The sequence below is a fragment of the Alternaria conjuncta genome (assembly GCF_024043145.1).
Source record: "Alternaria conjuncta strain BMP 0040 chromosome Unknown scaffold_1, whole genome shotgun sequence".
Taxonomy (NCBI): Eukaryota; Fungi; Ascomycota; class Dothideomycetes; order Pleosporales; family Pleosporaceae; genus Alternaria; species Alternaria conjuncta.
This window is the reverse complement of record NW_026250090.1, coordinates 3,129,534-3,144,798: the sequence shown is the minus strand read 5'-3', so window position 1 is coordinate 3,144,798 and position 15,265 is coordinate 3,129,534. Positions and strand designations below refer to the sequence as shown.

Here is a 15,265-nt window from a genome sequence, read left to right as displayed (position 1 = left end):
CGCTCTATCGCTGATGTCAGGCTATTATACCTCGGTATTTACATTCATTGGCTGTCACACAACGCTGTTGCTTGTGGCTGAATGCCGGTAAACGCCTTCTTTCATGCATGCTGCATGCGGTAGTGTGCGGGATCATGCGTTCGTTTCGTCGCGTGCACACAAAAGCGCCGAACTGAACAACGTCGACTAATCGGTTTGGAAAGGGAAGGCGACACGAATGGAGTAGGTGGGTCTGGTTGAACGTGTAGTTCTACCGATAAAGCCGACGACGAACTGCGACGACTGCGACATCTGCGACACTTAAGGTTATGCCGATCTCGAAGCTGAGTCTTCCGGCATCTTATGGGGCTGAGCTTTCCGGCATCTCCAACAACCGCATTCCACTATGGTGTCTTGTGTGGCGTCTATCCAGCCCAGCGGCGAAATGTCTAATCTTAGGATAGCCACGTTGGGCACAGACATCCCCTGGACAAGCGCCAGAACAAGCGTCATCTCACCCCGGTACCCGTAGCTCTGGTGTGGGCGCCGATCACCACAATGGTCCAGGATGGTCCCACTACCTGGTCCGTTTACTTTGACCGCCGGGAATACTCACCGCGCAGGGCTTGGAAGGACCTGGTGTGCTGAGGTTAGTCAAGATGGCGTGGGTAAGTATATAGTCTGTCGCGTTTCACGCGAGTGGTAGGTTCGTAGTCAGGCTGGCGTGTGGTGTGTTCTCTCACCTTGTGCTTATATCGGGTTATTTGTCTCGTCGTCGGTACATTATTGTCGTATATTGACATCGACCTGACCGTTTCGACATACCCGTCAATCAACATGGCACCCTCAGTCCTCCGTTTAGGAGCCTTACTGCTCGGTGCAGTTCACTCTGTCACTGCAGCACCCGTCGAGATCGAAGGCAGAGGTACATTCACACCTCCCCCCAACACCATCTCCACACCAAACACCCCCACTAACCCACCCACCCAACAGCGGTATCCTCAACCCTCCTCTCGCAACTCGAATTCTACTCCCAATACTCCGCCGCCGCCTACTGCCTCAGCAACAACAACAGCCCCAACACAAAAGTCACCTGCCCGCAAGGCAACTGCCCCCTCATCGAAGCCGCCAACACAAACACCCTCTCCGAATTCGAAAACAGCATAAAATCCGACGTCACCGGTTTCGTAGCCACAGACTCCACAAACCAAATCATCGTCATCTCCTTCCGCGGCTCCCGCTCTGTGCGTAACTGGATCACAAACGTAGCCTTCCCAGTTCTACCAACAACCATCTGCCCAACCTGCAATGCCTCAACCGGCTTCTGGAACTCCTGGCTCGAAGCACAGAAACCCGTCTTAGCGGCGCTGGCCACAGCAAGGAAACAGTATCCTACCTACCGCATCGTAGCAACAGGCCATTCCCTCGGCGGCGCACTCGCGAGTCTCGCAGCGGGCTATCTACGATCCACCGGCACGACCGTAGACCTATACACGTACGGCGCGCCGAAGATCGGGCTGGCGGGCGTGAGCGATTACATCACTAAGAGCGGGATGGGCGAGACGTATCGTGTTACGCATAAGAACGATCCGGTGCCTAAGTTGCCGCCGGCGCTGTTGGGGTATAGGCATATTAGTCCTGAGTACTATGTTACTAGTGGGAATGATGTGCAGCCCGCGGCGGGGGATGTGAATATGTTGACGGGAAATCTGAATCTCAAGGGGAATGAGGGGGATTTTGGGGTTGATGTGGATGCGCATTTGTGGTACTTTGGCGAGATAAGCGCGTGTGAGGGGCAGCAAGGGATTGAGATTAAGGCTTGATGAGTTTATGATGTTTATGAGTTTCTTCTCTAATGTATATATTGCACTTTCGAGACGCTTGTGCTAGGGATTGGCCGACAGTGACGGGACCGATACCTTTCGACCTGGTGAAGGAAATGCATGAACACGAATTCGACGACACATTATGAACTCAGGAAATAGAATATGAACACCTCGATTCATCTTGTACAATTACAAATGCAACACGCAAACACCCACCCATACCGTCGTGGACGGATCAAAGCTCAACATACCCGTACCGAGGATGTAGTGCGCTAAAACACGCTGGCCCGTCTTTATAACGCCAAAACACCGCAACATGCTTCCCTTCGACACTGACGCATCAAAAACACTACTTCTTCTTGCCCTTGCCCTTGCCCTTGGTCGCCGAACCCTTAGTCGCCGATCCATTTGTCGCAACGCTGCTTGCACGAGATGGTGTCGCGGATGCCGATCCGGCCTTGCCCTTGACAGTGTCGAGCTGCTTGTTCTGCTCTCTATTAGTATACGGCATCATCAACACATTCAAACTCAACATACCTTGACACCATTCTTAGACTTCTTCTTCGGCTGCTCTTCTTCCTCCTCCTCCGTCTCCTCTTCCTCGTACCCACGCTTGCCATTCTTGTTCTTGAGATCGCCCTCGCCGAGCTCGCGCACGATAGCCGAGATGAGCGTAGTGCAGCGACGACCAATCTCCTGTGGTGTGCGCGAGAGGAAGAACCAGTCGAAGCGGAAGAGGGGCGATTCGCGGATCTCGTCGCGGATCTTCTCGTAGATGTACTCGCCTTCGACGCCGTGCTTGTGCAGCATGACGACGAGGAACTTGTCTTCCTCCTCGGTGTACACCTTCTTGTTGGTGGTCGAGACGGTGTATTTGATCTGCATCTGCTGGAGAGGCATGCGGTACATGCCAATCTTCTTGGCGATGAGGCGCTTCTTCTCTTCCGACTGACGGACGCGGAGCTCGCCCTCTTCGATGACACCCAGATGCTTTTGCCAGTTGTCCAGTGACTTGTACTTCTTCCAGAAGACCTTGGCGTAAGCTTTGATCTCGTCGGCGTCTTTGCCGTCGACCTCCTCCGATATACCCTCGTAGTTTTGGCGACCGTACTTGGCGCTGCCGTTGAGGAACTGCTGGAAGTCACGCTTGTTCCATTCAGGGAATCCCTCTTCTATCAGGCGTTCTTTCTCAGCCTTCTCCTCTTCTGTCAGTGGCTCCGCATCATCAATCTCCTGCTGCGCAAGTTGCTGGTCGGCCTCACGGGCTTCGAGATCCTCATCCGGACCTTCAGGGAGAGGGGCTTTGAGGTTGTTCTCCTTGCGGTACCATGCAGTTTCCTTGTCTTGGAGTTCGGAAAGTCGCTTGGGGAAGAATTGGTAGTCGTGGATGGTAATCTGCTTGGGCGCGCGGGGTATTCTGGGTTGCTTGTTCTCTGTTCGTCCACCAGTGACCAGCGTCTTGCGGTAGTACGAATCAATGCCGTAGTTTTGTTCCTTGCGCTCACGCTTCGAGGGGTTGATCCAGGAGATGCCGATTTCCTTCTTTCGTGGTTGGAAGGTCTCGCCATTCCACTCGTAGGTTGAGTCGGAAGTGAACTTCTGGAGATCGTCAAGACCGAGCGTCTCGTACCTCTTGTTGAGCTTCTCCGTCATCTCTTCACCACGACGCATGACAGCCTCGAAGTCGTCATCAGCAAGCTCGCCATCAGCTGCTGGACCGACGGGGCCCTTGCTTGCAAACACCTTCTCGGCGCCGTGCTGGATCATGGTCAGGAGCTCGTCCTTGGATGCGGCGTTCTTGACGGGTTGTTGCGAGCGGCCTTGCTGAATGACTAGCTGGTCGAGACGCAGCTTCTGAGCCGCACGTTCAAGCACCTTCTCTTCAATGGCCATCTCGGTGACGAATCGGAAGACGTAGACCTGCTTGGTCTGACCAATACGATGGGCACGGTCCATGGCTTGCAAATCAGCCTGCGGGTTCCAGTCACTGTCGAAGAGAACGACGATATCAGCAGACGTCAAGTTGATACCCAGTCCACCAGCACGGGTAGTCAGGAGGAACAGGAACTTCTCCGACCCCTCCTTATTGTAGTCGTCTATAGCCTGAATACGGTCCTCATGGGCGGTCGAACCGTCGATACGGCAGTACTTGTAATCGCGCATGACTGAGTAGTCCTCCATGATGTCTAGCACACGACTCATCTGCGAGAAGATGAGCACTCGACTGCCCTGAGCCTTCATACGTTTCAGCAGCTTATCCAGCATGACCATCTTCGCAGCATTGGTAACGAGATGCTCGTCGGTGGTGTATGGCGGACCAGGCTCGGCGCCTTCGAAAAGATATGGGTGGTTGCAGCACTTTCGCAGCTGCATGACGATGTTGAGCAGACGGGTCTTGGACTCCTTGTTGCCGGCACCGCCATTAACCGCGTCGATGTCCTTTTCGAGAATCTTCTTGTACCACTGAACCTGCATGTCGGACATGCCCACGTACAGGTTGATCTCCTTCTTCGGTAGTAGCGACTTTTCGACATCGGCCTTGACACGTCGGAGCAAGAAGGGTCGGAGGACCTTGTGGAGTTGTTGGACGACGGCGTCCGAGTCGGCGTTCTGGGATGTGAACCAGTCGTCGAAAGCGGCGGAGTCTCCGAAGACGTCGGGGAGGAGGAAGTTGAGCAGGGCCCAGAGCTCGTGGAGGTTGTTCTGGAGGGGTGTACCTGTGATTAGCAAACGGCTTCGAGAGTTGAAGACGCGGACCATCTGGGCGAGCGACGATTCCTCGTTCTTGATGCGGTGGGCTTCGTCGATAATGATGTACTCCCACGCGAACTTCTTCAGATGCGACTTCTCACGTAGAATCATCTCGTAGGAGGTGATGCAGACATCGAAGCCATCGGGCACCAGGCGCTCCTTGATGAGGTCGGCACGGTCGTCCTTGTTACCCTGGAGGACCAAGACGTTGACGTCGGGGCACCACTTGGCGAACTCGCGCTTCCAGTTGTCGAGTGTCGACTTGGGCACTGCGACCAGGTGAGGACCGTGAATGCCGGCAATGTAGCGGAGGTAGCCAATGAAGGAGATGGTCTGCAGCGTTTTTCCGAGACCCATCTCGTCGGCGAGAATTCCAGAAATACCGTTCTCATGTAGTGAGATGAGCCAGTTGAGACCGGCGACCTGGTAGTCGCGCATGGTGCCGCCCTTGATGAAGCCCGGTGATTCCCTAAAGACCGTCTCGTTGTGTCCGCCATGCTTCTCCTCGCGCACCAGCTCGGCGTCCTCCTCCTGCTCAGTCTTCCGGCGACGCTCCGCAGCGGCACCTCCTTTCCGCACCTTGCTGGCCTTTGATTTCTTGGTCTCTTCGGCATCTTGGCGGTCGATCTCGGCGAGAATCTCCTTGATACGCGGGTTGGGGTTCGTGTCGATGAAGTGGCGGAACAGGTCCGTCAGACCGAGGAGGTATCGAAAGCGGCGGATGGTGTCGTCTTCCTGTGAGAGGAGCAAAGTTAGTGATGTCTCCGAATGTAGTGCGCAGTGAAGTCGCGTACCTTGGACGCCCTCAGCCCCTCAGCCTTCTTGCCGTACATGCTTTTCCGCATGTTCATCTCTTCGGCGCGTTTTCTTCGGCCGTCGACTGGCGCGTCACCTGCGACGCTGTTTGCTGTGGTGTTGGGGTTGGTATCCGAGTCCTGTGCGCGTGTCAGTTGCTGGGCCGGGTGAGTGTGGCGCGGCGACGGAGTCATCGTACTGTGTAGTCTGGGGTATCCACGTTGTACTGCGTCTGGAATGTTAGCCAATGTCTTGTCGTGGTCGCGCCTTCCTCCCACTTGACATGTGAGAGTCGCGGCGAGGAAGGCGCAAACGGGGGTTGCGCTTACGCCAAACTTCTTGAAGCCGTTCATTGTGTCGTCCGGCTGGTCCTGCATCTCGACATCGGAATGCGCCGACGCCTCATCCGAGGACGGCTCCTCCTTCTTCGCAGCGCTCTTCCGCGGCATGTTGCCTGTTTGGGCTGTTCGCCGCGTGTAGTTGTGTCGGCGTCACGGTCGCAATGGCGCAGTGAATGGTAGTACGTCTGTCGATGTTTCGGGGTGTCGAGTGTGATGACGTGGACGCGTTGGGACGTGTTCGTGGCGGCAGAGGTTTGCGCGATGTATGTGAGGATGGCTTGAGAATAACTGTGGACGACCCTTGGCGCGTCAGGTCGGCGGCGCGCTATCCTCGTTGCGGACGTGCGCACTACCCCATGCCTGCATCTTCAAGCCCACCAACTTCCATTCGCTCAGCGATTCGACATCTACGCGTTTCCGGCTACGAACATCAATCCATTTGAAACTTGATGCCACAGAAGGGAGGAAATACGACGGACGCGATTTGCGACGCGATATCGAACATGACGTCAGACAGTCGTTTCCAGCACTGGTGCCATATACGATCCATTCAGGAGTGTCACGTTGCCTGCTGTCATAGTTTGCTTGAGCCATAGCATACTGGAGCCACAATACAACATGTTGTTCCATTGTTCCGACGACTTCTTCTAGCCTCTGATCATACATCTGGACTGCTCGCCAAACTTGCCTTTTAGGATTACGGTTATGCACTGAGCTGTTTCTTCATCATTAAGCTTTCGAGTTGAGTAGGCTACCTCCAGCGTTGGAATGCGTCATAGCCGAATTGAAGCATCGATCAAAAGCCCTGGATCTATAAGATGCCGTCGGCATCCATCGGCATAGTTGAGAACCCGTAATTGCAAGATTACCAAGGCATTGAGAGCGGTAGAGTGGGACAACAACGCATCGTAAGTCGGCAATATGAGAAACGCAGGACTACAGCAACTCTCGAGATTTTTAAGCATACAGGATCAGTCGGCGTTACTTCTCTGCCACTGACGTCACTGGACCCAAGAAGATCGTTGCATAAGTAGATGTTACTGGCATTGCTACCTAGGTACCTCTCAACGACACATTTTTCATCACGTGCCCAGTCGTTCCATCCATCTCCCCACCATGCCCGCTACATCCATCACCATTATCTTCTCCCCCTACCACGTCGGCCTCCGCAACCACCGCGTCGGCGACGGCCCAAACCGAATCCGAGCTCTCGGACTCATTCCCCAGCTTGAAGCTCTAGGCGTCACCGTCCACATCAACGAAATCCCTCCCGTCGACGACTTCGAAGGCGAGATAGGCCGGAGTTTCGAAGTCCTCCGCCGCACCTCCCTAGCAGTTAGTAAGGCCCGAACTAGCAACTCCTTCCCCTTCATCCTCTCCGGCAACTGCATGGCTAGCGTAGGAGCAGCATGCGGGCTGGGTATTAAGGATCTCAATTTCATCTACTTTGATGCGCACGACGATATGGATACGCCTTCGACGAATGAGAATGGGTATTTCGACGCAATGGGCTTGTCGATGCTGGCGGGTAAGAGTTGGCATTGGCATACGGAGCAGATACCGGGGTATGCGCCGATGACCTACAAGGACCGGTTCTTGTATGTTGGCCTGCGCGATGTCAATGAGACGCAGAAGAAGACGGTTGCGGAGGCTGGAGCGGATGTTATTTGGGGTGATGCTGAGAAGGGTGTGGATTTCCCGGGCGAGCTACAGAAGCGACTTGATGCGAGGGATATGTCGCCGTCGCTTGTGCATCTGGATTTGGACGTCCTGGATAAAAGTGTGGGCATGGTCAATGGGTTTGAGAGTGAGGGTGGACTGCAGGAACAGGATGTGGTCAGGTGCATGAGTTTGTTGCCGAAGAAGGCCACGCCGGTATCGTTTACCATGTGCTCTTTCAACCCGAATCTGGGTGATGGGGATAAGATTGCGGGTATAGGCATTCGCGCTGCTGTGGCCTTCGTGGAGGCTTTGATTGCGACGTCAGTGCTATCTGCGCAACAATAGTGAGTGCAATAAAAAAGAATATATCAGGCTTGCAACAATCAGACCGACCACGATTCTAGAAAAGGTAGCTTCCACTTCTCAAAAGCAGCCGACAGCACCCAGAGCCATGGCATGGGTGGGAAGTTCCGGGGTCGCCTTTCCGCCAAGCCGCGCGACCCCAAATCGCCCCGCCCACCTCCAAAAACCCTCCCTTCCGTTATCTATAGCGACGATCGCGATGGAACGCATTTGTACGCGTTTCGATTCCAGCGCGACGCTGTAACCCTACGTCGCGTACTTATTCTACCCTTACCCTAACTCACGCGCCGTGCGCGCAGCCCGCCCGCCTACACATCTCCTGCCGACCGGTGGACGCGCGACGCCCACCTGCCCAGGCAACAGCGAGGATGTCTGCCCATTGGTCCTTTACACGCAGCCCGCCATCTCTCTTGTAAGCAGCGCAGACGCCATGCATAGCAGCGTCACGCATGACCTCACAGCTGAGTGCTTCGAGCGTCCACTTCTACCGGTGAGTGTTGGAGCATAGCCCCGCTCTCAGGTAATGCCCATCCACGTCAAGTCCTCCCACAGCACCTTTTTGCAACTCCGTGTGCACAGCGACATAGTTTACCCATCTATTACTAACACGTTGTTACTGAGTGTTCCCGCACACGGCATCATTTTGTCTACACGAGCGTCGGCAGACGTGACAGGGTCATTTCATCTACGTCAGCCTAAAAGCGGAAACAAGACGGAATATCTAGATGCGCCTCATCAACTGCACAACACTACAGCTGGAAGAGTTCTTCGGCGCCAATATCCCGGACTATGCTATTCTTTCGCATACCTGGGGCGATGAAGAGGTGTCGTTCGCCGATTTTACCTCGGGTCAGCCTCTGGTCGGATCTGGTTACCAGAAGATCATTTTCACTTGCCAGCAGGCGATCAAAGATAACATCGGCTACGCGTGGGTAGACACCTGCTGTATCGACAAAAGCTCTAGCGCGGAGCTTTCTGAGGCAATCAACTCTATGTTCGCCTGGTATCTGGACTCGGCCTGCTGTTATGCGTATCTTTCTGATGTCTTAGCAGCCAACATGGACCAGGACTTCCCCAAGAGTAGATGGTTTACACGAGGGTGGACACTCCAGGAACTGCTAGCCCCGGAAGCCGTCACTTTCTACGATCAACAGTGGATTGACTTGGGCCATCGGGATGAGCACGCCGAGCAGATATCCAAAATTACAGGGATAGATAAAGGGGCTTTGTGGCATGAACCGCTGTACGGAATTAACAAATTCGGTTCCTATTGCGTCGCGACAAGGATGTCATGGGCTTCTACGAGGCAGACGACACGTGCTGAGGACATGGCCTACTGCCTCCTCGGGATCTTCAGCATCAACATGCCGCTTCTGTATGGAGAAGGTGACCGGGCATTTCGTCGTCTCCAGGAGGAGATCATCCGGAAGATTGATGATGATTCCATCCTCGCCTGGGCTCTATCGCCAGAGGATAGTTGTCTTTCTCCTCTGGGCCTTCTTGAGAGGGACACCCTGTTCCATAGAACTGAAGACGTCGACTTTTTGGCTCGCTCACCAAAAGACTTCACAGACTGTGCCGACTTGACTCGCGCTATGGCACCATCGTCTCTGTTCACATTGACCAATACTGGCTTACAGATCCAACTACCAATTGTGCGGATCTCTGAATGCAGCGAGTATTACTGTGGCAGGGATGACAATTCCGACTCCGATGCATGGATTGGGCTACTTGGTTGCTCGAGAGCGTCAAACGGAAACTTTCTAGGTATTCTGCTTTGCCCTGAAGAAGACGATGATAAGCCCAGCGTAAGAGTGATTCGTCAAAGGAATGTTTACAGTACTGTTGTCGTTGGTCCAAGAGTCGCTTTCGGTTCAGTTAGTAAGACCTTGACAATTGCTGGGCTCAACGGGTTCCAACAAGGACGAGAGTTCAACTATCAACACGAAATGCAAGTCATCATCAACGAATGCAAGGCCATCCGCAGTCTTGGTTATCGACTCCAGGCTTTTTTTGCATGGCAGTACGTTCGAGGAAAACCACTACTGGTTTACCATCCGCTTTGGGATCCAGAAGCCAAGATTCTTACCCTTAGAGTGCATGACCCGTTTCGCAGTATGTTCGAATTCAGCTTCGGAACAACGCCATGTGATCATAATCCCAACTTCACTGTCTTTATCAACCGGAGCGGTAGAGGTACGGTAAAAGAAGGAGATGTCTTTTCAGAAGATGACAGGTTCTCCCTATTCAGCGTTCTCAAGAATGACAGCTGTCTGCCTTGGGACGAGAACCGGGTCTATGACAAGAGCGATGTTTTGGTACATGACGACAACCAACGCCTGTTTCATATCAGCGTTGACGTTCATACTAAGGCTATAGGCCATCACGAGATGGTTAGGGTTAACGTTGATGCCATAGAAGATGACTTTTCGGAGGACGCACATCCTTGGAGCTGTAACTGCGAGAAGCATGTATATCCGCATTAATGTACACTTTGCCATCATTGTAGTCAGTTCTACCGTCGTTTTTCACAAGGGCTACACATGCGTGAACGATCTCACGTTGTCCTAGGGAACAGCTCTCGCTCTCACATGAGCCAAAAGTGAAAACTAAGACGGCCTAACACCCTGACTATACGTCGCTGTGAATGGATACGAAGCCTGTCATCCGGCGCTGATATGTCATGACTATTCTTTGAGATAGTCGAGCAGTACAAAAATAATCGTATCACCGTGGGTTTTATCAATCCTCGGTCCTGAGCTTAAGTCGCCAAGCAGGTGGGAATCTACATCCCCGAGGGCGTCTGCTAGTAGATGCACATCACGTGCGCGCGGTGACCTCGGGATTTTAAGACACGTCCGGGATGGGACCACGATTGTCTGCGAACGTAAGGAGCGTGATACTGGATTGCATTTGTTGTGAGTGTACCTCCAGACAAATCCGCGCAACCGCCTATCCTCCCAAGTGGGCCCACGTCATCGGCGCATTCTTCGGGCGTTCGCTAACCACGTTTGCCCCGCTCGGAAAGCCGCATCTCCACTCTCACCTCCAAACCTCCCGATAAGAGCCGTTGGCAGTGCCAGCGCGCGATAGCTTCGGAAAGCTATCAGCGCCCCGCCCGCCTTCCTGTTTACGATGCTCAAGACGCCCTTTACGTACATGCGCAGCGGTGCCGATGATACTGGCCAGTTAGGCTGAAGGGCCGAGTGCTTATCAGGAAGATGGCGGTCTTGATCCTGGTAGCATCGCAGACACCGACTTGGCTTGTCGTTGGGTTGTAGATGGGTTAGGGAATGGATCGGGATCATGACTCTTTGCCAATGGAGATTATGTCTTGGAGATCAATCGGTTCGGTAGAGCAAGAAATGGCGCCGACGTATAAAGCTCGCAGGTCTGCAGCTGTATGGAGCTTCATCACGAACTTTCGCCAGACCCCCGGTTTGGACTCTTCGTGGACAAGATGCGCTTCTCTCGGTCTGTCGGCGTCGCGTCTTTCGTCGTTGCCGGTGTGCAGGCTGCTGTTTCTTCAACTGGATTCACGGTATCTCTGACCGATATCGATTACTTCCTGCCGCCGAAACCAGTCGCGAAGATCTCGAGCTGCGAAGAGATTCAGGCCTCGTTCGAAGATGCCCCGTTTGTGCCGTTCACAGTGGTGAAGGCTCAGGACGGTGCTTTGGATGTCGCGTCGCTTACCGCCAGCTATGCGCATGATGATGTATGGCAAGAAGGTTTCATGGACGGTATGCACCCAAGTTCACGCTCTTGAGACCCTCGCTGATCATACCTTCCAGCCATTTACGTCCAGGGTAGCGATTCCAAACCAACAAACTCTTCGTTGACCATATTATCCGGCACCGCATCTAAGGAATTAGCTCCAGGACCCTACTTCATCAACGCAGCTGGTCATGTCTATGAGGCGTGGAGACTATTCTCTGACATGCAAGGCGCTTTCACCGAGTCCGCAATCGCCAACGGTGACGGTTCATACTCGGTCTTGCCTGCGGGTACCGTGGGCCAAAAGCATGCCATCGCCGTGCCTTCGCGGTTGTACTTCACCAAGACGGCCGAGAAGCCTTTGGCTGGTGTAAGAATTGGGATCAAGGACATCTACGGTACGATCACCCGGCACTGCGCAGACCGCGGTCTATGAGCATCGACTGACAATACCATTAGATATCAAGGGTCTGCGAACATCCAACGGAAACCGAGCTTGGTACTGGCTACACCCTCCTGCCAACGCGACTGCTCCGCCCGTCCAGAACCTGATCGACGCTGGAGCGATCATCGTCGGCAAGATGATCACCTCTCAGTTCGCCAATGGCGAAACCGCAACAGCCGACTGGGTTGACTACCACGAGGCATTCAACCCCCGTGGCGACGGCTACCAAGACACCTCCTCCAGTTCCTCCGGTGGTGGCGCTGGAACCGCATCCTACTCCTGGCTCGATATCAGTCTCGGATCCGACACTGGCGGCAGTGTGCGCGGCCCTTCGCAAGTCCAAGGTCTCTACGGCAATCGCCCATCTCACGGATTGGTCTCTCTAGACCACACCATGCCACTCAGCCCCGTGCTCGACACTCCCGGCTTGTTGGCGCGCAACCCTCAAATCTGGATGGAAACAGCCCAAGCCATGTATGGCCCCAAAATCACCATCACAAGCAACTACCCAACTAGCATCCAAACCCTCGGCTGGCCCACCGAAGTCGAAGACGTCGCCGACCAACTCCTCATCGACTTCCTCGGAAACGTAACCGATTTCCTGAGCGCGAACGCCACCGCGTTCAACGTCACAGCCTCTTTTGACGCTGCGAACCCGGATGTCGCACCGCTTACGGTCTTACAGAACCTCACCTACGCTATCCTAATCACGAAGCAGCAAATCGAGCTCGTCCGCGAACCTTTCTACGCCGACTACGCCGAAGTCCACGACGGCCGCTTGCCATTCGTTAACCCCGTCCCGCTAGCACGCTGGGGCTGGGGCGACAACCAAACCATCACCGTTGACGAGGCTGTTAACAACAAGACTATCTTCCAGACCTGGGCTAACGAGACCTTCCTCGCTCCCTCTCCCTCGACATGCTCTGAGTCCCTCGTCATGTACGTCGGCTCCACCGGCGGAACCACGTACCGCAATACGTACTGGGACGAGCCCGGTGTGCCTTTTGGCTTTGGCAACAGTCGCATCTCTGTTATGGCGGAGGTGCCGGATTATGTTGTGCCGTTGGGTGAGGCGCCGTATAACTCGACGATTACGGGTCATGTGGAGTATTTGCCGGTTACGGCGAATTTGATGGCGGCCAAAGGGTGTGATGGCATGTTGTTCTCGCTTATCAATGAGCTATATGAGGCGGGTATTTTGAAGGAGAGTAAGGTTGGTCAGAGTGGGGTTACGGGTGGGGAAATCCTACTGAGGCGGGATGGGCTGTGGTGAAAAGCCTATAATATATCAATGGAAGCTCAAGTGCAATATCAACCTGAGTCCGATATGCGCGTGCGTTTATCTGTGTAGTATACTCCATGCCCCTATCCTCCATCCAGTCACCCTTCTAAAACAAGGCATCTTCCCATCAAACCTGAAACCTCCACCTCGGATGCCGATCCCCCATCTTAACATCCTCCACACTATCATGAAACCCGCCCGTCTGCGGCCTCTCCACCAACACCCTCTCTTTCTCCGCATTCTCCCTCTGCAGCAACACCCACAACACGCCCACAACCAGCAAATTCAAACACAAATACCCCAGCGCAAAACTATGCCCAAGCACATACCTCGGTCCAGAATTCGCGCGATACAACTGCGTCCCCAGCACAGCCCCCAAATTGCCAATACTAATTTGCATAGCATTAGCCGTTGCGCGCTTCGTCTGGCCACTGACGTTGATGGCGGGCCAGCAGAGGACCAAGGCGACGGAAGGGTAGATGCCGATGGCGGCGAAAAAGGTTCCTACGTAAGACACGCCTGGGCGTGCTTTGGGATCTGTGTTGGCGAGGAGGATGATGTACCCGATGATTGCGACGGTGGAGGTGGTTAGGATGAAGAGGGCGCGGCGGGCGTAGCGTTCTGAGAGGATGGCCCAGAAGATTGTGAAGAGGGTTGCGACGGCGTAGGGGGGGATGGTTAGGAGCTGGGATTGGGCGGATGTGTAGCCCATGTCGCGGATGATTGTTGGCTTGGGTAGTGTTAGTGTGGCGTGTGTGTTTTGGGAGTTGGTTGGCTTACTAGGAAGAGGGATAGAGTGTACAGTGGGAGACTCATGGTGTGGAAGGCAAAAGCGTATAGCCAGATCTTGATGTCTTTTGCTGCAAGCAATACCTCTGCCCAGGAGAACGCTTCATCGTTCGTTGCGTCGCTGTCGGCTTTGAGACGCGCTTGCACGAACGCTCTTTCCTCTTTGCTGAGCCAGCTGACGGTGGCGGGATAGTTTGAAATGAACCAGTACGCGATGATTCCGATGATGATGGTGAGCAGACCTTCCTATGTTGCTGTTAGAGACGAATTCATGAGCAGAATGGTGGGCGTACCAAGATGAAGATCCATCGCCATCCGGCGTAGCCCCCCACGTTACGCATATGCGCAATGCCATACGCTAAGATCTGTACTCGTCAGCTTATCTCTCTTCTGCACAAGAAAGTTAACATACACCACCAAAAGCCCCCGCAAGACTCGCGCAGCTAAAAAACAGCGAAATGCGATACTGTCGCTCATTGCGCTTATACCACATACTCAAGTAATACACCACACCAGGAAACAGCCCGGACTCGGCCATCCCCAGACTACAAGTCATTAGTCCATATCACGCGATCGTCTTCTCCAGACTACTCACAAAAAGCGCACCGCAAAAAACCCCGACAGGTTCTGCGTAACCCCCATCAGCGTAGCCACAACACCCCACACCACTGTCAGCGTAGGTAACCAGAACTTCGGCGTTGTGCGCTTGAGAACGATGTTGCAGGGTATTTCGAAGAGGACGTAGCCGATGAAGTACAGGGTTAGGCCGGTGAGGTATTGGTTGCCTGTCATGCCTAGGTCGGTTGTCAGGCCTTCGATGCGTGCGTTGGCGACTGGGCTGTTTGTCAGTATATCTTCATTAGCGTTGGGAAGGATGAAGTTTGTACCATTGCTGCGATCAAGAAAGCTGAGCAGATACAAAATTGACACCGCAGGCAGGAGTCTCAAATCCAATGTCCTGAGTAACTTCTTTTCGTTGATGGTGCCAGGGACGATTTCTACATCGCTTGCGGAAGAGGTGGATGCAGCGGGTGCATCGTTCTTCTCCGATGCCATCGTCACGTTCGTACTGGTTTTCACGCGGAGGTGTCGAGACGTGTGCTATTCCTCCAACGACGACGCGGCACAAAGGACTTCTTATCAATCGCACCACCCTCGCATCCCTCGTAGCTCGCAATGATGCAAGAACGTGGGTCAATCAGCTCAAGCCGCGGCAGCGTCATGACCCAGAACCCATCGCAGCACCCCCAGCCATCACCGCAAACGCTCATTGGAGCGCACAGCAACCCGCTTCCAATGCGAGATTTGCTGCGAT

The 15,265-nt window shown here is 54.0% G+C and overlaps 5 protein-coding genes across 5 annotated transcripts; 3 read left to right on the top strand and 2 right to left on the bottom strand.

Moving 5' to 3' along the window:
• Positions 1–816: 816 nt before the first annotated feature.
• J4E85_001084 (uncharacterized protein) lies at positions 817–1,802 on the top strand (the record flags this gene model as incomplete). Its single annotated transcript, XM_051465372.1, has 2 exons — positions 817–904; positions 973–1,802. 2 exons carry the CDS (start codon positions 817–819, stop codon positions 1,800–1,802), a joined length of 918 nt encoding a protein of 305 aa, XP_051331893.1.
• A 352-nt stretch (positions 1,803–2,154) lies between these two features.
• On the bottom strand, positions 2,155–5,800 carry J4E85_001083 (uncharacterized protein; the record flags this gene model as incomplete). Its single annotated transcript, XM_051465371.1, has 4 exons — positions 2,155–2,292; positions 2,343–5,291; positions 5,351–5,491; positions 5,681–5,800. 4 exons carry the CDS (start codon positions 5,798–5,800, stop codon positions 2,155–2,157), a joined length of 3,348 nt encoding a protein of 1,115 aa, XP_051331892.1.
• Positions 5,801–6,808: 1,008 nt separating this feature from the next.
• On the top strand, positions 6,809–7,699 carry J4E85_001082 (uncharacterized protein; the record flags this gene model as incomplete). The annotated part of the gene is made up of 1 exon (XM_051465370.1): positions 6,809–7,699. The coding sequence occupies one exon, from the start codon at positions 6,809–6,811 to the stop codon at positions 7,697–7,699; it is 891 nt and encodes a 296-aa protein (XP_051331891.1).
• Positions 7,700–11,177: 3,478 nt separating this feature from the next.
• Positions 11,178–13,152, top strand: J4E85_001081 (uncharacterized protein; the record flags this gene model as incomplete). The annotated part of the gene is made up of 3 exons (XM_051465369.1): positions 11,178–11,460; positions 11,512–11,832; positions 11,894–13,152. The coding sequence occupies 3 exons, from the start codon at positions 11,178–11,180 to the stop codon at positions 13,150–13,152; spliced, it is 1,863 nt and encodes a 620-aa protein (XP_051331890.1).
• A 136-nt stretch (positions 13,153–13,288) lies between these two features.
• On the bottom strand, positions 13,289–15,006 carry J4E85_001080 (uncharacterized protein; the record flags this gene model as incomplete). The annotated part of the gene is made up of 4 exons (XM_051465368.1): positions 13,289–13,891; positions 13,942–14,196; positions 14,283–14,315; positions 14,557–15,006. The coding sequence occupies 4 exons, from the start codon at positions 15,004–15,006 to the stop codon at positions 13,289–13,291; spliced, it is 1,341 nt and encodes a 446-aa protein (XP_051331889.1).
• Between the last annotated feature and the right edge of the window lie 259 nt (positions 15,007–15,265).